This window comes from Populus nigra, chromosome 3, assembly GCF_951802175.1.
Source record: "Populus nigra chromosome 3, ddPopNigr1.1, whole genome shotgun sequence".
NCBI classification, from domain to species: domain Eukaryota; kingdom Viridiplantae; phylum Streptophyta; class Magnoliopsida; order Malpighiales; family Salicaceae; genus Populus; species Populus nigra.
Window position 1 is genome coordinate 13,191,512 of NC_084854.1, and position 22,562 is coordinate 13,214,073.

At 33.4% G+C, this 22,562-nt stretch overlaps 2 protein-coding genes across 2 annotated transcripts; both read left to right on the plus strand.

Moving 5' to 3' along the window:
- Positions 1-10,147: 10,147 nt before the first annotated feature.
- LOC133689158 (EG45-like domain containing protein) lies at positions 10,148-11,473 on the plus strand. Its single transcript, XM_062108936.1, has 3 exons — positions 10,148-10,350; positions 10,464-10,773; positions 10,982-11,473. Exons 1-3 carry the CDS (start codon positions 10,209-10,211, stop codon positions 10,986-10,988), a joined length of 459 nt encoding a protein of 152 aa, XP_061964920.1. The 5' UTR covers positions 10,148-10,208; the 3' UTR covers positions 10,989-11,473.
- Positions 11,474-17,746: 6,273 nt separating this feature from the next.
- Positions 17,747-22,123, plus strand: LOC133690308 (uncharacterized). Its single transcript, XM_062110552.1, has 6 exons — positions 17,747-18,224; positions 18,350-18,435; positions 18,520-18,666; positions 20,191-20,314; positions 21,289-21,575; positions 21,764-22,123. Exons 1-6 carry the CDS (start codon positions 18,011-18,013, stop codon positions 21,854-21,856), a joined length of 951 nt encoding a protein of 316 aa, XP_061966536.1. The 5' UTR covers positions 17,747-18,010; the 3' UTR covers positions 21,857-22,123.
- Positions 22,124-22,562: the final 439 nt, after the last annotated feature.

Consider the following 22,562-nt stretch of genomic DNA (forward strand, 5'->3'; position numbering starts at 1 on the left):
TAACCTTACCTTTTTTCTAGTGCGTCTTCGAGCCCTCACCTCATGGGTAGTGTGTTTTCTAATCCTGCCTTCTTTTGAGTGCACCTTAGAGCCTTCAACCATCTTTGGTAGTGTGTTTTCTAACCCTATCTCCTTTCGAGTGCGCCTTAGAGCCCTCGACCACCTCAGGTAGTGCGTTTTCTAACCTTACCTCCTTTTGAGTGTGTCTTTGAGCCCTCATCCCTTAGGTAGTGTGTTTTCTAACCATACCTCCTTTTGAGTGCGTTTACGAGCCCTCACTCCTTAGGTAGTGCATTTTCTAACTCCACCTCCTTTCTTTTCGAGTACACCTATGAGCCCTCATCTCTTAGGTAGTGCGTTTTCTAACCTTACCTTCTTTCCAGTGCGCCTTTGAGCCCTCATCTCTCGTGTAATTCGTTTTCCAACCTTACCTCCTTTCAAGTGCACTTTTCAGCCTTCGTTCCCCTTCGAGTCCTATCTCTTTTCGAATGCTCCTTTGAGCTCCCATCTCTTAAATAGTGTGCCTTCAAGTTCTATCATGTCGTTCCTTCAAAACATTTCATTTTTTTTCACATGGGTAGGTCACCCATCATAATCAGACCTCTTTGAAAACTCTTTTCATCTTCCATTTGAGTCGGTTGCTCATTACAATAAAACCATTTTGAGAAATACTTGCATTTCTCACCACCTTCAAAATATTCCACTCTGGACCGGTTGCCCATTACAATGAAACCATTTTAAGAATTCATCGCGTTTCTCATCACCTCCAAAAATTTTACATCTAGGTCAATAGCCCATTACAATGAAACCTTTTAAGAAGTCTTCACATTTCTCACCACCTCTAAAATTTTCACCTAGGCAGGTCGTCTATTACAACAAGACCACTTTGAAAAATCTATGCATTTTTCACCACTTTGAAAAATCTATGCATTTTTCACTTCTTTAAAAACTCCTTCCATTTTTCACTTAGGCAGGTCACCCATTACAACAAGACCACTTTGAAAAATCTCCTTATTTTTCACCACATTGAAAAATCTTTGTATTTTTCACCTCTTTGAAAAATCTCCTTATTTTTAACCATTTTGAAAAATCTTTGCATTTTTCACGTGGGTAGATCACCCATTACAATAAGACCACCTCAACAAACATTTTTTCAATTTTCTCTAGGTAGGTTACCCATGACAATTCAACCAATTCAAAATCTCAGAATTTTCAAAAAAAAAATCTTCCAGTTTTTACTCTGAGTGCGCTTTCTAGCCCTCAAAAGGATTCATCATTTCTCAATATGATGAATCCATCATCTTTCATTCTTCCTTTTCTTCTTTACAATGCTTACTATCTAAAATCTCTTACAAAACTTTCTATTGTAAGCATTGTAAAAAGAGAGGCAACTGCTATAACTGAATTCTGAGTTATTCCCTAAAATTCATTTTTTTCAAAATAAAAATAAAATAAAGGCTGGCAATGTGGAGAAAGTAAGCTGAGGAATCAAGCTGTATTTTTTTAGAGAAAATTCAAGGCCTAATTGTACCTCTATTATGCCCCAAAAATGGAGAAAAATGCAAATTCAAGGTCAAATTAAATTATTATTGGATGAATTTGCATAAAAATTAAGTCCAAGGACATAATTAAATTTTTAATAGGCCAATTTGATTTAATCATGGGCTAAATTGAATTTTAATTATGTTTAAGAATTAATTTGGGTCCAATTGAAGGATTTAATTAAGTACAAGGACTTAATTATACTTTAAATGGGTCCAATTAATTTTATTTGGGGCTTAATTGGTGAAAAATTAAGTTTGGGAGCCTAATTTGGGCTTAATTGAGAAGATTGGAATTTTAAAAGACCAAATTAAATTTTTCCAAGTTAATTGACTGAAATTAGAGGCAAAATTACAAGAAAATTGAAGTTTTGGGGTCAATTAGGGGATAAATTGACAAAATTCGCAGCTAAGGACCAATCTATAAAAGACATCAAACTATAGGGCCTCAATTGACCAAAAACCTAAGGTGAAATTGAAGAAATTGAAAGTTTAATGGTCAACTAGGGGTTAAATTACATAAATCCGAGACCAAGGACCATATCGCAACATGCACGTAACTTCGGGGTTCCAATTGAAGTTCATCAGGGGCCTAATTGCATTAAATGAAAAGTTTAGGGTCACTTAGGGGTTCAATTGAAAGCAATTGAAAGCTGGAGGAATAATTTGAAATTCAGTTAAAATCCCTAATTCAAACCTAAAACGGCGTCGTTTCATATATATAAAAAAAGAGTCAGACGATGCGTTGTTCAATACTGTTCATTATCTTCTTCATTTTTTTTTCCTGAAAAGCTGGTTCAGTTACCTACTTGGCAGCTGCATTTAATATACCTAATGTCCACTAAATTTGCCAAACCTTGCACGAAACTAATCACCAGACATTCCTCTACGTTTGGGTATGGTCTTCACCGGCTCACTGACAAATAATTGAACGTGGCACCACCCTAAAGAGGCCAACTCAGGCAGCCTGCAGCTGCAGATTTGACAGTGCACCATGTCTACTTCGAACCAACGGTTGGGATCCTTCCCAACTGAATCAAGCGCTGCAATTTTTCCCCAGTGTAGACAAGATTTCCCTCTTCCACCTCCTACATATAGAGGTGGATTTCATGGCCTGAGGGAGGAGAAAATTGAGTCCAAAGTCAACTAAAAAACCATCTTCTTTCTGCACAGTCTTCTCTCTTCTTTCTCTCTTAGTCGTGGCCTTCAGCCACCATCACCCTCATCACCGGTCTTTCCACCATCAGCTCCACCACAGGAAGCCAACACAACCACCAACCGACCACCAAGATCCACCGTCTGTTTCTCTCTCCTCTCTGCAGCCCCTCTTGTTTTCTTCTTTTGCTTCCTCTGCCACCGACCGCCAACTCTTCCACCGTTCCTCGCAATGACGCCATCCGGACCATCAGCTCAACCTCTTGATCATGTTTGTGACCACCGCTCCTGGTAGTCTTCTCCTCTGCCCGTCTACAGCTTCTACAATCGTTTGGTTGCATGCAAAATGTGAACAGTAATTGTTCATGTTTCTGCAAAAATAATTAACCTGGGAGGTGGGGCGAACCTGATTCGGCCTATCACATATCTATGGGCCGAGTCCGGCCCACCTAAAAAGAGAAGAAAAAATATTATGGGATGAGATCGGGCCAACCATTTTGGGCCGATGTTGGCCCACCTTTTTCCTTAGGCTGAGCCTGGCCCATTTATCTGGGTCGGCCCAGCCCATATATTTTAATAATATTTAATTAATATGATATATTATATTATATAAATATATAAAAAAAAACAAAAACAAAAAGATTTTCAAAAATCCTTGAAAAATATTAGTGATTTTTCTACCAATTTTGCATAATATCGGGTTGTATATTTACACTGTAAAATACAAATCCGGTATTAAAATACTCAATTTTCTCTGAAATATTTCAAAAAATAAATAAATAAAATTCAAAAAAAATATTTTGTTGCATATGGCCAAATCCAAAAAAATAATTTCCAAGCATATTTTTCATAAAAAAAAAAATTGCATCTTTTTCATGTTTAAAAAAAATCCAAAAATGGATATCGTAATCAGTTTATGATTATCCATCAGGATTTGGCCAATATGTCAAAAATCTTTTTCCAATCTTTTTTTAGGATCCAGATGTAGACTTTAACATTTGTGGGGTGTAAAATTACACGATAAAGTACACCCTCAGGTATTAAAGATACAAGGTGTAAAAATACGATGCTAAACTTCAGATTTTAGAACGATTAGGATTTAATCCGATAAGGTAGAGACTCTCTCATGAAGAGAGATCTACTTTGAACCTTAGAAAAGATCAACGAATAGAAACCCGACTTAAAAAAAAACAATCAAACAACAATGCAGCTTACCTTAGATGGGATGTATTAGGGGTGATACGTCTTCCCCTTGCACAACGAGTCCTTTACTCAGACTCTCGCAAACCATAGGTTCCTAGTGATCATAATACTAGGTAGCAACTCCTAAACATTAATCATAATTTTATGATTAAATCTAAAAACCCTTCCCAATACACCACACCTCACACAAGAGGTATGACAAAAGCCTCTGCTATCGCTAGACGACGTTGCGTTGGCTCGCACCCTACGACAGCCCGGATCACGTGTTTTGAACGGGTCACCCGGGTCAACCCCAATTTTTTTATAAATCAAAATGATATTGTTTTGGTAAAAAATAAAAAAATAGTCAACGGGTCGCAACCGTATTTTTTACCTGGTCTTGCCGGGTCAAACCGTCGGGTTTTTAACATAAACCCGCCCTTGTTCCAGTCGGATCCCAAGTCGACCTGCTGGGTCAATTTGGGTTTTAAAACTATGGTTTTAAGCCTAAGATCGGGTGTTTGTGTTGGTGCGAGAAATAACAGATGATGGCTTAGAAATACTAGGAGAGATAAAACAAATTTTTTATTTCAAAAAACACAATCTCACATGTATTGAAAAAACTCTTAAATTCTCACCGTTTCTTTCTTTCTAGTGTTTGTCTCTTAATTTTCTGCACATAATAACCATAAACTAGCTGCCTATTTATACATAAAATGACAACATGAAAAAAATCAAAGTGTCAAGTGTGAATGATGGTGGTTAGTGACAGTTTGAAGGTGGATAGATAGAGGTGGCTGGTAGATGTTAGTCATTGGTTGGTGCTTGTCATTCTTGACCTTCTAGAGCGAGTTTACTATAACAAATTCCCCCTTTAAACTCAATCAAAGGATGTCATTCTAAGTATGAACTTCAATCTAGTAAATGTCTCACCCTTCAATGGCTCTGTAAGATATCTGGAACTTGATCATTTGTTTTGTAAGATATTAGTTCAACTTCTTTGTTCTTCACATGATATTGGATAAAATGATGATGTGTATCGATGTGTTTACTTCTTTCATGATACACTAGGTTTTTTGCCAATGCAATTACCGATCGATTATCAATATAAATCTGTATAGGACTTTCTTAAGGAAATCCTAAATGCTTCAGCATATTCCTTAACCATATTAAATGGCACACAACATACTCAACTTCATAACTTGATAACATTGTTATCAATTGCTTCTTGCATGACCATGAAAGATGTATTTTCAATAAAAAAGACAAATATTGTTGTGTTTTTCCTTTCATCCAAGTCTCTATCCCAATCATTATTCAAGTAGCCAATAAGATTGAAGTTTTTACTTGAATTATAAGACATACCTTCATTAATTCATTGTTTCTTTGATGTAGCGGAGAATTATTTTGGTTGCATTCAAGAGAAACCGATCTATTATCTTCATATATCTGCTGATAAGTTTTACACCATAGAGTTTATCTTTTCTCCTTGATCATTCTTTGACAACTTCATTCCACACTCAATTGGATTATTTACTTTTGTATAATCTTCCATCTTGAACATCTTAAGAATCTCTTTTGCAAACTTCTCTTAATTCATAAAAATTCTATTTTCTCATTGTTTGATCTCAATCCCTAGGTAGTAGGTCATAAGACCAATATATATCATCTCAAACTCCTTGATCATTGCTTGCTTAAAGTCTCCAAACATCTTTGGGTTATTGCCTGTAAAGATCAAGTCATCTACATACAAGCATACAACAAGAGTATCACAACTTTCTTTAATTTTCAAATAAGTAGTTTATTCATGGGAGCACTTTACAAATCCATTCTTCAAGAAATAACTATCAATACGACTATACTAGGCTCTTAGGGCTTGCTTAAATCCATACAAGGTTTTGTTCAACTTTAATACATTATCTTTATGTTTATTCATATCATAACCAATAGGTTTCTGAATCTACCTTTTCTTCAAGAAAGCTATTTAGAAAGGTTGACTTGATATCCATTTGGTATATCTTTCATCTATGTTGGGCAACTGTGGTAATAATCAATCGAATGGTCTTCAATCTAGCAACTAAGCCAAAAACTTCATCATAGTTAATCCTATACTTTTAACTATAGTCTTTTGCTACCAATATCGCCTTGTACCTCTCCATTTCTCCTTTGAAAATCTTTTTTTCTTTGTAGATCTACTTGACACTTATTAAGTTCTTTCTTTTTGGTTTAGGAACTAATTTACATATGTTATTCTTCTCAATTGATGGAATCTTCTCATCCATAACAATTCTTCAATTTTCATCTTTTATTATTTTTTTAAACACTATAAGTTCACATATGGCAAGATGACAATATAGTGTTAGATCATCATCAATTGGATTTATTGCCTCATACAAGTCATCAAGGCTCCTCATATTTCTTGGTAGGCTACCATTACTTGAACTTCTACTAAAAGAATAAGATAAAGGTGAAGTTGAGTTTATTTGTGACTGTGAAGGTATAACAAGTTCTTGATGATCTTTATATCTCTCCTCATCTTCATTGAGAATCGGAAGAAAGTCATATTTTTCATCATCATCTACCTTCCAATTCCACGCCCTTTCATTAAATTCGGCATCCCTACTAATCACCATTTTTCTTTTATTGGGGTTGTAAAGCTTGTATCCTTTGAACTTTTGATCATAACCTATAAAGATCATCTTTTTTCTCTTGTCATCTAGCTTGTTCTTTATTTAATAATCTACACGTACATAGTCAATACCCCCAAACACCTTCAAGTGATTAACATTTGGATTTCTTTCATTCTTTGCCTCTTGTGGAGTCATGTCATTCAAGCCTTTCGTAGAACACTCATTTAACAAGTAAACAACATAGTATTTCTCTCTAACATGTCATTTTGTTGTGGAGATCTAGGTACTGTTAAGAGTCTTTTTTATACCTTGATCTTCACAAAACTCATTAGAACAAAATTCATCGTCTATCTATCGTAAGTGATTTGATAAAATAATCACTTTCTTTTTTAAATAATGCCTTAAACTTTTTAAAATAATTAAATACATTATATTTTTCTTTAAAGAAGTATATCTATGTTTTTCTGCTATAATCATCAATAAAAAGTAGAAAATTATAATTTTTTACCAAATGAGCATGGTTGAATAAGACAACATACATCTGCATATATCTCTTGTAAGGGTTGGCTTGATCTAGATACAGACTCCTTTTGAAAGCTCCTAAGAAATTATTTGCCCACTAAACATCATTCACATAACTGATTTGGATGTTCAATAGATAGTAGACCCTTCAACATCTTTTTTTGCGTCATCATCTTTAAGCTGTCAAAGTTTACATGCCCAAATCTTATATATCAAATTTAAGTCTCATCTTTCACATATCTTTAGATATTTAGGCACATCTAAGTCTCATATATCAAAGTCAAATCTCATCTTTCACATATGTCTTTAGGTATTTAGACACATCGGTCTCTATATTTAGCAAAAACATCTTGTTCTTTATCATGGTTACCTTTGCAATCATAGTTCCATAAGTATTAAGTATTGTCAATGTACGATCTTTCATCTTAATTTCACAATCATTCTCCAATAATTGTCTTAAACTCAATATATTTACTTTTTACAGTTGGGATAAAATAAACATCAACAATAAATTGATGACTACTGTCTTTCATTTGAATAAGAATTTTACATTTTCCTTTGATGGAAACCTCTTTCATTTTAATAAGAATTGTACATTTTCTTTTGATGGAAACCTTTAAATGATCTGCAAATGTGAAATTACCTCTAATTGATCCATCAGGCTCTATAAACTTATCTTTGTCTCCATATATGTGATTGCTAGATCCAATGTCTAAATACCACATGTTTTTTTTTCATTCTTTAATCATAAACTAATAATATGGTGTCTTCTTTCTCTTCTTCTACTACTAGATTGACATTCTCTTCAGTCATTTTGGTTGGATTCCAATAATCCAACCAAAATAACCTATTCTTTGACAGTTATAACACTTGACGTTTGTTTTGTCAAATCTGGGTCTCGGATTGCTACTTTATGTGGAACTGGTTGACTGGTTAGTTTTAATCGGTCAACCATTTGACCTGTTGAAACTGCCTCAACCTCCTCTTCTAAATCTGCCTCTTCCTCATTTTCCTTTGCCTTGTCCACATCCTCTACCTCCTTGGGTATATTCAGAGCCATCTTACTTCTTTTTTATAGAGAATTTTTATAAAATTGTTTATACACCTATGTCTTCTTGAATTTTGATGATTCTTTTTTTCACGGGCTTATAGTTTCCCCATGACACTTTGAATTGTAAAAAAATTCATATTTTGTGATTCCTACATCGTGACCATCATATAGTGGAATTTCTTTTGCAGTGAGCATAGGATTTTTTCTATCACACACATTTCTTCCATCTTCTTCTCATATCATTTCATCTTATTGTATATGGTCAACACTCTAGCAAAGTAATCTGAAATACTCTCTGATTTAAACATATGTAATTTTTTAAATTTATCTTATAACTTTTATAGGTGTTACTTTTTTTAAACTATTGCTTTTTATTTCACATCTTATGTTCTTTGTGGTTTCTGGATTCTTGGTTTTGTCACAGGGAGCACGCTCCATTAATCATTTTAATGGATGAGATTGACAGCATTGGATCTGCACGAGTTTTAAAATACAATGAAGATGAAGAATAATGATGTTATACGGTTTTTATTTATTTCTGCAGTTATTGACGATGACTACTGTCACGGGGTTATGTTTCTCTGGAAGTAATTTCAGTGTATGCCCTTGGAAAAAATGGTGTGAATAGGTTTTGTTGTCTGTATACATTATTAAATTTCGGATGGATGGACGGAGCCATTCAAATGCCAAGCTTGTCGGGAAAATGATCAGTCTCTCGATCTGTTACTAATGATATCAGCCATGCCGCTAATAACAAGTTGGTTTACAATGACCTCCACTCCGTCTGATATCGATGTGCGCGCGCGGGAACTCCTCTGGTTCTTGGCTAAAGTTTAATTAGGGGGTTTCCTTTTTAGCTTAATTTATCCACAAAACTATGAGTAAATTATAAATCTATACCCCTAGCTTTGCACAACAAATTTCTCTAGCTTAATTTAAAAACTATTTATTAATCAGACGTCTTTTTCGTGTTCCACCTTTTCCATTTATTTTATTTTTTTGTTTGGAGAAATAGAAAAAAATAAATAAACAATTAATCGATTGTTTGAAGTTAAAAGACTATTTAATTCGCTTTATAAAAATAAAGAGAGTAAATTTATAATTTACTCAAGAAAATGCCATTTAATTCTCACGACTCCTCGACATAAGCATCGATTTGGGCAGATGTAGTTTTCAGTACCTAATTAGTATTCTCGAGGAGGGGAGTTGGTGGTCCTCACAACATTAAACAAAAAGTTTACATACAAACAAATATACATTAATTACAAGTGAATACGTACACCAAAATAATTAAGTTCCGTCGACAATGAAATTGATTTACAAAATAGTCAGAATTTAAACTATTTTAATAGGATGTGCTAAATTTAACTTCTTATTATTAGCATGGGAAAATAATATTGTTCCCTCACGCACCATGGTGGATTCACTGTGCCCATAAGATTTTTTTTAAAATTTTTAATTTTCCTTTTAATGACCTAATTAAATGCTAAATTAATTAAAATTATTAAGTAGGGAAAAAAATTAAAAGATCAAAGATCAAAATAAAAAATACAAAGAGATGGATGGTGTTTTTAGACTTTTTAGTAAAATATTTAATTTATTCCTCCTACTTTCTAATTATAAAACTTGGTCCCTCTAAAGCTGTTTTAGAAAAAAAATAATTTTAATTTAAAATTTTATTTTATTGAGTTTTTATTTTTGGTTTTTTATTGATTTTTTTTGTTGGATTTCTTTTAAAAAACTTTTAAATTTTTTTAACATTTTTTATGATTTTTGTACATAATATTATTTAATGTAATTAGTGTATGGCTTGTTTGTTTAATTTTTTAATTTAATGTATTTTAACCCCTTAAAATTTAAAAATAAATAAATCATTTCATCATTTGTTTAATTTTTTTGAAGTTCTGTTTTATTTGACTTTTAAAAAAAATCTTTTAAGTAAGTACGAGAGGAATCTTCAAGGAAAACAAAGGGTCCCGATCGACGGCTAAAATACGCGTGTGAGCTGGCATTGAGGTGGACAACGACCAAGAATTAAATGTAATAGTATGTGTTGACTTGGTGGCCTCGCACAAGAAAGAGAGAAGGTCGAATAAACCCCTATTCGGGAGTTTGCTAAAAAAAAAAATGTCGAGGCGCTCGTGTTCTCTAATTCAATGTCTGCTCCCACTGCCACTACTACTCTTCAACTTGTTAATGATGTCAAGCCTCTTGCAAACTTCTCAAGGTGATGTTGGCACGGCTGCCCAGTACAGCCCTCCATATTTACGTAAGTAGTCGTGTGCTATATATGCATGATGAACTCATGTGATCCAGGCATGTTTCACAAATCCTATCACAATGTGAAGTGTTTTTCTCTCTGACTTTGGTACGTATGTATAGCCACCGCTTGTTACAATGACAGCGCGTCGCAGTTTCCGTCGAATAATATGTTTGCGGCGGCTGGAGATGGAATCTGGGACAACGGGGCTGCTTGTGGGAGGCAATACTTGGTCAGGTGTATCAGTGCCGCGGTCGCCGATTCTTGCATAGCTGATCAGGTCATTCAAGTGAAGATAGTCGACTATGCTCTAGCATTGACCAAAAATCCACCCTCAGCTAGTGGCACCACCATTGTTCTATCGGAGACAGCTTTTGGGGCTATTGCAAATAATTCTGCAGCACCTACTTCCATTAATTTGGAATTCCAACAGTAACTCTCTCTCTATCTCTCTGAATTTGATACTATGAAAATAATATGATTGGCATCTTCATGGTTGACGGGGTTTCTTCTTCTTCTCTTTTTGGAGGATGATCGCTCTTTTTCATGTTCAATTTAACTAGCATTTCAATTTCCAGTGAGAGATGAGATGGCATAAGCAGTTTCCTGATAGTGATTGATTTCTGTGTCTCCTTTCTAGGGTATGAACACGAAGAGTGATGGTGCACGGCAAGCTGTGAAGATCAGGAAGAAGAGAATGGATGATTGCATGTGTGAATTACAGTTTTTACAAGTTAAAGTGTATATGATATCCAGCTTTGTTTCTAGCCACAATCGTTTTACCCATTCATTCCTCCTATCTATTTCCGCGTTATGAGCAATGAATGAATGAATGAATACCTTTCATTCGTAATCTTCTTCTTTTCCTTGCGTGCTCCATGGTTTTAGAACCTCTCGAGCTTTAACTAATCAACGTCGTTTGACGTGTCTTGCGTCGTCTTCTTCTTTTCCTTGAATCACGGTTGGGCGTGGCGTGGAGGTTTCAAATTTGTCTTCGGACGACGTTTCATATGCGGATTCTTATGTAGTTTCCTGAAGTTTGATTGCTAAAATGTAATGTAGTCGAGGATATGTGATTGTTCATTGTTGTGTTTAGTTGAAAATAAAATTTAGTGGTATTATGTTCGGTTCATGTTTAAAACTTCATTTGGATTTTAAGAAAAGTACTATTTTACCCTTACAACTCAAAATATCTAAATTCATTCATATTGTTTTTTTTTTCGTTTTATACAAATAAAAAAAAACATACAGCAAGTTTATATTGTCCATATTATACTAACAAATTTCTACAACATTAAAGTCATTAATGTATACAATATTAGCTCAAAATGTATTAAAGATGTTTGAAATTTTTCTAAGGGATTGCGATTTCCTGGGTCAACAAAGAATTTAATCACATTCCTCGTTTTAAAAGGAAGTAGGCTCGGGGCTTGCACTTTCTTGTTGGCTGGATCAAAAACTAATTATTGCATAAAAATTCTTGGCATATGATTATAAATATTTAATATGATGATTAAAAACTCGACTATTGTATTAGATCAAATTAATCGATCATCACTATATGCGTTAATAACTAAATAAAAAAGTTGGCGTGACTTGTTTGATCTAGTGGGCTAAAAGCAAACTAGTCACCCCTGTTCAAATAAAATTATAAAATTGTTATAATTATGAGTTTTATATTACATCAGAGCATTGTTCCTAAAAGTTCTTGGTTAATGTTCTATTAAAACTGGATATTAATTAGAGTTATTATGACTGATACATATGTGCTTTTTTTTTTATTAAAGAAAGCGTTTGCTCTTATAAACTAAGGTATGATATGAGAGATACCTAAAACTAATATGTAGGTGCTTGTTAGATAATATGTATAGTTAACTAACCCGCAAGAGATTTTGTAACAACCCGACTTTTCAAGCCCAAAACAACAGTAATGTTTTTTTTTTTGTACTTGACACACATCGTGTCGGTAATCGGCAAACATGTTCCCTTCACATCATCAATATATAATCCATACATCAACAACAATCAACATTTCATTTAAAAGTGAATCTTACATAAACTCATAATATTATGTTTGCATGATTAGAAGTTCACATTTAAAATATACATGCGTAGTCATGAGTTTGTATTCTATCCTACAAATAGTCATCACGAATATAATCTAATAGGATTTAATAATAGTTATACATTCAGTATATTGATTCATATAAAATACATTATAATTTAGAATGCAACTACATGATTCCTTGCAAAAGTAGGTTCTCATGTATTGAGTTTCCTAGGCACCTTGTTGGTATGATGTCCCTACTGCAGTACAAAACATTTACAAGAATGCAATTACTTAATAATAATAACAACAACAATAAGAAAATGGTCTAGCAGTTTAATAAAGCATTAACATTATCTCATGTTTGAAGCGTGACATTTGTTCATGTTCTTAGTATACATAACTTGCAGTACATATATATATATATATATATATATATATATATATATATATATATGCACCAATTCTTGCAATCAACTATAATCTTAAATCCGGCCATTCTTTTAAGACATCATTTGTCGAGGTTAACTATTCACTCACCCTGGCCATCCCCTTTGAATTCCATCAGCCAAAACTAATCAACCGTTTGTCCTGGTCATCCCTTCGGATGCCATTAGCCAAAGCTAATCATTCATTTATTTCGGTCATCCATTCGGATGCTATTAGCCGAAGCTAATCAATCGTTTGTCCCGGTCATCCATTAGAATGCCATTAGTCGAAGCTAATCATTCATTTATCCTGGTCATCCATTCAGATGCCATTAACCGAAGCTAATCAATCATTTGTCCCGGTCATCAACTCAGATGTTGTTAGCTGAAACTAATCAATCGTTTGTCCCGATCACCCATTTGAATGCCATTAGCTAAAGCTAATCAATCATTTGTCCCAGTCATCCATTCGGATGCCATTAGCCGAAGCTAATCAATCATTTATCAATATTTAAGCATTTGGTAATCTGATATCTGAATTAACATAATACGGCAATGTTCATGATAAGGTATTTCATTGTTCAAAGTCATCTCTTCAGATGCCATTAGCCGAAGCTAATCAACCATTTGTCAACATTTAAGCATTTGACAGTTTGGTATCTAAATTAACACAATACAGTAACATTCATGATAAAGTATTTTCATTATTCAACATTATTTAAAAGGAAGGTGAAAGTTACCTACCTATAGTAGAAGCTCTACTCGTGCTTCCCTGTTGCTGTTGTTGCACCACACCGGTGGTCCCTCCTGCAGTCACAGGCTTATTTCATAAATTTTTCTCATTCAATGATATGTTTTATAATAATCATATCAATAGCTAATAAATCTTTCTTTCAATCATTTCTTTCTCTATATCTTATATTTTTCTCATTACACCCATTAATGTTGTCATCCTTTATCCAAACCATAGTTATCATTCCTTCAGGCTGATAATATAGAGAATTCATATTTATTCATTACTCATATGTTACTTTCTTATGCATATTCATTTCTTCATAATAACATACATACATATATCATGTATATTTTCAGAGTTAGTATCTCAATATGCAAGTGTTCGTATGACTCAATTCTCTTATATAGTATTCTCGTGAAAGTCTACTATTACTGTCTAACTTTGAACTGTTACTGTCCAATTTCCAACTGTTACTGTTTGACTTTAAACTGTTATTGTTTGACTTTGAACTATTAGTATTTGACTTTTCCAACTGTTACTGTCTGATTTTGACCTGTTACTATATGACTTTGAACTGTTACTCTTTGACTTTTCTAACTGTTATTATCTGACTTTGAACTGTTACTGTTTGACTTTTTCAACTATTACTATCTGACATTGAACTATTACTGTCTACACATTGAACTGTTACTGTCCAACTGTTACTGTCTAGACATTGAATTGTTACTATCCAACTGTTACTGTCTAAACATTGAACTGTTACTGTCTGAATACTCATCAGATTTTTAACTATATCTAGACTTATAGAACTCTGTTTCAAGCGAGATTAGTCTCGTTGGAAAGCTAATACACGAGGCTACAAGTTCTTTGAAGGAAGGAGAACCCAGTTCTGCCTTTGAGATAGTCAAAATTGCTCATCAACAAATACTACCCTACAAGGTCTGTCAAGACCCAATCTCGGTTGATGACCCATAGCTAGGGTTCTATAGCTCCATATCGAGCAAGACCAATTTCTTAGTTAGCTAACATCCAAAACTATAATTACTATGAAGAAACTTAATCCTAATTCTCTCATCCTTCTACTTGAATTCTCTCCAAAAGTTAGGAGACAAATCTGTCCAGATTCATCAACCTTTCCATTTACATACAACATCCACAATTTAACTTTTTCTCTATCATCTCAACCCCTGGCCATATCACATATCGTTTAAGACTTGAAACAAAAAAAAGAATATCTTTATAAGAGCCAATTTATCTTATTTATTTCAATCTTCCCTCTTAATGTCAAAATAAAACATTCTTGTCGATTTTACAAACTTTCCGAACAATATTCTTCTAAACACAATCCTTGACACAATTTCTATCAACCATTAATAACAAACAAATAAGATTCCAAACAATCTATACTGTCAAGTTATAATGTATTATTATGAGTATAACATATCCAAATATTAACTTCATCAAATGGTGAAATTTCCAGAAATATGGGTTTAACCGAACTAATCTAAAACTTGCAGACCTACTGTGCGAGATACATAACTTCTATACCGAATGTTTGTTTTAGATCTCCACCATTCAGAATCTAGACAAAATCAGGTAGAACAACATATCCAAGTTATAGCCTAATCCAACGGTGGGCAAAGGAGAAAACAGACAGCAAAGAAGACTGTCCAGAAGTGTATTTTCCCAAATATTTTTCCTCAATCGGTATCTCTTAAACGGGGACTGATATAGAAAATCCCTACAGTGAAAATGTACACGACATGGATGAGAACAACATATCCGAATATCGTGCTGATCCAACGGTGGAAGATGGAGTTATAGTTGTCGGTTGATTTACCATCAATATATCTTCTCTCCAGCCTCTCTAAACTCTCTCTTACTCTTGCCAGTCCCTCCAAGAGAGAAAATAGAATGATATTTATAGTTCTAGCATCTTGTTAATTGCACATTTATCCCCCACCCTTTTTTATCATTTATACATAAAACTTTCAACCTTCTGTTATTTGAATATTGACCTCTCTTGATCTTACGTATTCATTTTATCCTCACAAATGTTTTTCTTTTCAATGATTTAGTACTATATTCACTTTTCATTTCATTAACTTCACTATTTTTATCTTGATTTAAGTTTATTAATTTAATTTAACCCATTTTACTATTTGTTAAATTTCTCATCTTTTAAATACCCATAAAAATTATAACCAGGAGTTTACAGATTTTCATATGAAAAGATCATTTTATGTCTATAAAAAGGTTCACTTGATAGTTTTGTAAGTGACCCTTAAACTTGAGATCACTAAGTTATTTTATATAAAGAGTGTTATGCTTTGATCCTAACCACACGTTGTCTTAATCAATGGTAACATGCTAGTATGTATTGGATATAACATAAACTATATGAAGGTATTTGAGTAATGAATAGATGATTCACCACCCTATATAAATCAGAAAAAATGTTTAATCTATTCTCAAATAGTATTGATTGTGAAATATTTAGCTAAGGTGAAATGAATTTTGAAAAGAGTTTCAAAATCTTATTTAAATAATCAATGACTATAATGTTTGGAACTAACATGATTTGACAAAGCAAACATACTCTATGCTATAATGTCTAAATCAGAACATTCTTGATAAAAAGATAATAATTAACTGAGAAACTAGTCACTAAAAGACTATGTCAAACCACTTATAACTTTTCTAATATTTGAAGAATCAAGATAGATTGCTAGATATTGAACTTGATCTCCAAATATAAATCAATCAATTATTGAATTGATAATAAATTAAATTATTTAATCTATTTAATCTTATTTTATTTAAAATTATGATTTATATTTGGGTCATCTTGTTAAGAAACTTAATGAATCACACATAGAAGAATCATTGGTTAAAAATTAAAATAGAATGATTAATCAAGTGTGACTTAATTGTAAATAAATTTTAGAAATTTTAGACTAGAATGTAATTAATATATGGTATTGCAATTCTAAACCTAAAAAAGATTAAGTAGGGACTTGATTGAGTAAATTTCTAAAATTATCCTCAAATAATATATGTGGTATTATTTAAAGGACAAATTGATATTTTGTTTATAAATAAAATGTTATGCCTTTTATTTTTTATGAAAAGAGAATGTGAGAAAAGTATAGTACATAAACACCTAAAAATTAAAAAAAAAAGAGGTAATACTCTAAGATATAACAACTCCTCTCTCTTAAAAGGGTTTACGAGATTTCTTATTAGTGGTTCGTATGGATTACCATTAGAGGCTGAACACTTAGACGACCTGTAGTTTGTGATAACTCATCCTTAAAGTATATATTCGAAGTTAAGAAGAGTATCTAATCTTTAGATAATTTTTGCATAAACCCTAAAAAACTCTAGATTTATCTAATGAGATTATCAGGACATCAATAAAAAAAACCCTAAAATTTTGAAATTTACTGTTTTCGTTGCATTTACTTTTAAAAGTATTTTTTACTTGGAAATGTATCAAAATAATTTTTTTAAAAGAAAATTCAATCTTGACATCAATAAATTAAAACAATAATTTTTGTTTTGTTTGAAACTAAAAATTTTTAAATTTTTTAAAAAGATAGCTAGACTATAATATCAAACAAAGGCCTTTGATAGCGGGAAATCTCCTTTTTTTTTTTTTTTTTCCTTCTCCTCTCTATTTCTTTTTCTCTAATTTGACTTCTCGTGTAAGTTTTTTTTTTTTTGTCTTTTATGTTTTTGATTTCTTGACTTGATTTTTTTTACTCAAAACTCACTGGTATATTAAAAATGTTAAAAATTAAAAAATAGCAAGTATGTCTAGAAATGTATTTTTGGATTTTTTTTATTAAAAAATAAAAAATAAAAAATAAATTAAATTATAATAGAGACATATGTTCTGAGTTAGCTGGACAATGCATGCTTCTAAGAAAAAATAATCATGGACGAGGATAAATACATTTATAATTCTGACGTTAAAACTTTTGTACATTTATAGACTCTTTATTTTAATTCATCCATACACTTTATTTTTCTTACAAATAACTCATAGAAATAATTAATTAAGATATATATATTTTTTCTTATTTTCTTATTTTGTCCCCTTTTTTTAGATTAAAACTAGGGAAATAAACTAAAAAAATATTGACAATAAATATATGATAGTATAGGAAAAAAATAAACAGATAATATTTATTTAAAATCACCTCAACTCTGATCTTGCCCATGTTTAGGGCTAATTGAAAAGGAAATTCTACTTTCATACATACAGTACAAGAAGAAAAGATGCATAGATATTTGAGGGGAGGGCCAGTTTATTAGAGTCTTCTTTGGGGACCGCTACAGTTCTGAAAACACCTAAAAAAGAAGAGAAGGGAAAACAAAATACATTTGAATCGTTTCAATCAATTTAGCGTTGTTATTATGTTTCAATTTATGAATCTGGGTTAGTTCAGATCAATGCTAGGGTTTGAGTCGATGGAAGGGCCTGAAGTGCAGCAAATAGAATTGGGGAGGAGCCCAGAGAGTCACAGTGATTCTGATCCTCTGCTACCGAACCAGGCTGATAGCGAACCAAGTTCCATTCAAGAAATTAGTATTCTTAACGATGATGATATTGAAAACGGTTCTGTTCCTTGCTGCCGTATCTGTCTCGAAACCGATTGCGAAGAAGGTAACATTTCAAGACTTTTTTTTTTTTAAATGAAGTTCATGAGTCATGTTTGTTGTTTGTTTGATTTTTAATTTTGTTTTATTTTTATAGGTGATGAAATTCTTAATGTTCAATTATTTTTCTAGGTGATGAATTGATATCTCCATGCATGTGCAAAGGTACCCAGCAGTTTGTTCATCGTTCATGCCTTGATCACTGGCGCTCAGTTAAGGTAAAGTAATTGCTGTACGTGTGTGTTTTTGGGGTTTGGATTTATAATACAATTTTTTTCTGAATGAAAATCTAATCTAAATAGGAAGGATTTGCTTTCTCTCATTGTACAACTTGTAAAGCTCAATTTCATCTCCGAGTTGCTTTGTTCGAGGACAACTCTTGGCGCAAAATGAAATTCAGACTTTTTGTTACAAGGGATGTTGTCATTGTATTTTTGGCTGTGCAAACTGTGAGTAATCTTACTTTCCTCTTTGTTGGCTAAAATACTTCCATCCTATTCCTATTAATGCACTATAACACTACTTTCTGCAATCTCAAGCCTATTTTCTTCATATATATATATATATATATATATATATATATATTGGAAGGGTCAAGGTAATTTTTCCTTTTTTTACTTTATGTTCGAAGCCCATATATTTCCAAACTATAAATGTTTTCGAGGTCTTGCGTTGCTTCCACATCATTGCATAGGAATCACTTGATTTGTACAACTTTTCCTTTATGGTTATCATAAGCAGTGATGATGACATATTAATGTACTTTTCCATTATGCTGGAAAACTTGTCTGGAATGACAAAATAATTGATAAGAACTTGTCTGCAACTTTCTTTATGGTTATCATAAGCATGTTGATTTGCCTTTTCAATCCTCTGATTTTCAGTTTCCAGTTGCTGATTTAACTTTTCTAAGCTTCCAGAATTTTGTGTTCTTGTTTCTGCTTCTTCAGATTGCTCTTGACCTTATGTGGCTGTTTGTAAGCTTCAAGTTGTAGTTTTTGCAAAACGGGTTCCTGTGTAGCTTTTTCTACATTATGCACTAGTTTTTCTTGTTCTTGTATTGACCCACATCGTTGTTGATCTACCTTTGACACTTATGGGTTAGGATTTTCTACTTGTTGTCTTTGCTTTTTCTGGATGCAGGACAAGTTCTAGGGGACAGTTTGTAGTTGGTTGTTCTTGCTGCAAACATGATTGGGACCTTCATTGCTCCACTTTTTGAATTTGCTGTTTACTCAAATCAGGCTGCATAGTTGTCTGTCTTTGTGTCGTTTCCTTCATTTGCGGATTTTCCATGAGTTGCTAGAGCATCAATAAACCATGGAATCTCATGCAGCTCATACTCTGTTAAGATGCTTCTATAGGATCTCCCATGATGTGAGAATGTAGTGGAGAAATAGGCTCGGCTGATGCAGGACAAATCTAGGGTAACATTCGTAGTTGGCTGTTTATTAGGTTAGGTTGTAGAATTTAGGGCTTTAACCAGCAGAATCTGAGTCAAGCATCTCAAGTTCTTAGGCACATTGAAAAACAGATCTGAAAGTAAAGAAACTGGAAAAAAAACAGAAATAAACTTCTAGCCTCGCACTAAAAGTTTTAGTACTCACTCCTAGATTGAAAGCCTTAAACTCTCACATAATTTAGCAAAAAGCTTCACTTCATTCAATATATAAATCTGTCATAATCTGATTAAAATGCTACAAGCATTTTTATGTGCTTGGGTTATGGCTATTTCTAATTAGACTTGGATTCTTAAATAAGAAACACAAATATTCCTATTTGACTAGTAAAGGAAAAGCTCAATAAGAAATTAAATGTTTCTAATTATTCCGAAATAGCTAGCAAATATCCTCTTTGCAGGAAATTTACTGAAATTACAATCTGCTCTTGCTTAAATCACTAGGCTGCATCATCTATCTACCATTGAAAACCTATATGTTCTATTTTTATGCCTGAGAAAATCTCTCTTTCAGGTCATCGCAGCAATGGGTGGTTTTGCATACCTTATGGACAAACATGGGACCTTCAGGAATTCATTCAGTGATGGATGGGATCGTATATTGTCCAAGCATCCCATACCATTTTATTATTGCATAGGTAATGATCATGGTTTTTTCATTATTCAACTTGTAATTAATTCCAACTACTTTAGGGGCTGAAGCATAGTTCCGCTGACTTATTGCTCGGATCAAATTCTAATCTGAATCTCTAGTGCTGTCATGTATTGAATTAAAATGCTTTTTAAGCAGCATCTATCAATTTCTGTAATTTGAAAGCATTTATATTTAATTTGATATCCAAGGTTACAAAATGAAATATTGTTGGGAGGACAGATTGTACGAGTAGAAATATACTCTGAGTGAAGAGGTCTGATTGCTCTTGCTTCTGAAATTTGATTCTGGTTTTTAAACGTCTGAGTGATCTGAGCTGCATTTTTGTTGTATCTGCTGTTGTGGCATCCTCTTTGCTGCTAAGGTTATATCTTTTTGGTTGATGTGTTAGTTTTTGCTTTTGCCTGCTTGGTGGCTGTTTTTGATTTCATCTGCTATGAGTTTAATCTTTATCTGGTATTTGGTTTTTAGGTAGCCAAGCTGTTTGGTTTCTTCTGGGTTTGGCCTTGGTTTGTCGGGCATTTGTTGCTTTCTTTCATTGCTAGCTATTACTTTCTAACTTATTTATAAGCTTTTGCCTGCCTTTGCCTCCTTAATATGTTGACCTCTGATTTATCAAAAAAGGAGAGGGAGAGGGGTGCAACTGATGGTTGTGGCACAAGGTTCATATGTTGTTTTCTCATTCTGTATCTGGTTGCTTTAGTTGCTGATTTCAGAATGGCATGCTAATCCTTGGCAAACAACCACCTAAAGTAGTCAATATTGTGTAAATTTTGTGATTGTTTTGTCTCACTGGTTTATTGGTGGTGCAGTGTTATTTGCTGTTTTTCTGTATGTTGCAAGGCAAAGCAGAAGGCATCACTTATTTTAACCCTTTTCCCTTAACATCCAGTTCAGCGCAGGATACTGGCTACTACTAAACTATTGTTGTCTGTGCTTTGTGTAAATGAATTGTAACAGGAGTACTGGCTTTCTTTGTGCTACTTGGGTTTTTTGGCCTCATACTACATTGTTCCTCCTTCAATAGTAATGATCCAAGGATGGCTGGCTGCCAGAACTGCTGTTATGGATGGGGAATTTTGGACTGTTTCCCTGCTTCCATGGAGGCGTGCTTTGCACTGGTTGTAGTTTTTGTCATCATCTTTGCCATTCTTGGAATTGCTTATGGCTTCCTTGCTGCCACCATGGCCGTTCAAAAAATTTGGCAGAGACACTACCACATCCTCACTAAGAGGGAGCTTACAAAGGTAAGCTCTGAATCCTTCTTGTTTATTTTTATTTCATTCCTGCTATACATTTGTTGTCTGAACCAAGTGTGGTGAGATCTTAACAGGACTTAGCTTTCTTCTTCTTCTTCGCCCCCCCTCCTTTTTGAGGGGTTTATTTATTTGCAGTCTAGAATTCAGAAATACTCAACTGCTCTAAAATTTTGTAGGAGTACATAGTGGAGGATCTACATGGCTCGTATACTCCAGCGAAATTGGATTCTGAACATGAAGAATGTCTGAAAATACTAAAGCTTTTATAATGATGAGTAGAGGATATGTACAAGACATGTTGGAATGAGTCTTAATTAATAGTAGTTACTTGCTACTTTGTGTATTTGGAAAGAAGAAAAAAAAGAAGTAAATTATGTAATGTCTTTGTTCCCTAAAAGTTGACCAGAGCAAAGGAAAGAGACATTAGTGCTCTCCTTCAGCCTTTGTCAAAACAATTGACTGACCTGAATTTCACTACTCTGTGTTATATTAATATGCATGGATCCCTGAAAGGATTAAACCACTTGCCACTGGAATCCTGTTGTGTATTTCAAATATGCAATAGCCTTGTCATTTAAATTTGCTAGTTCAGTCAACAGGATCGATCTGGATTCCCTGCATTTATCCGAGACTTGTGACGAGTAAAAAAATAATGAAAAAGAAGGGTTTTTGATAGAGCAGCTGAGGAGTCCACATTATGGGACAGAACAGAGCTGCCGGCCGGCGCTTGAGAAGTTGGTAATTCCGTTGTAAATTGTAATTGACACGGAATTCATTTATTTTTCATGTAGTTAGACAATAAAGGTATCTTATAACGAGTTTTAAGATACAACTCCTTTTGAATCTTGTACGGGCATTATCATCTCTCACATTCGTCCGATGCTGCATCATGGGCATTTTAGTGGGTGATTGATACAACTCCTTTTGAATCTTGTACGACAGCTGTGTTCAGGAAAGGAAAACACAATTTTTATT

Excerpts from the sequence above, each read along its gene's own strand:
- LOC133689158 (XM_062108936.1), top strand. The coding sequence starts at position 10,209 with ATGTCGAGGCGCTCGTGTTCTCTAATTCAATGTCTGCTCCCACTGCCA. Across the intron at positions 10,351-10,463 it reads GTACAGCCCTCCATATTTAC|CCACCGCTTGTTACAATGAC; the intron begins GTAAGTAGTCGT and ends ACGTATGTATAG.
- LOC133690308 (XM_062110552.1), top strand. The coding sequence starts at position 18,011 with ATGCTAGGGTTTGAGTCGATGGAAGGGCCTGAAGTGCAGCAAATAGAA. Across the intron at positions 18,436-18,519 it reads ATCACTGGCGCTCAGTTAAG|GAAGGATTTGCTTTCTCTCA; the intron begins GTAAAGTAATTG and ends TAATCTAAATAG. Across the intron at positions 20,315-21,288 it reads ACCATTTTATTATTGCATAG|GAGTACTGGCTTTCTTTGTG; the intron begins GTAATGATCATG and ends GAATTGTAACAG.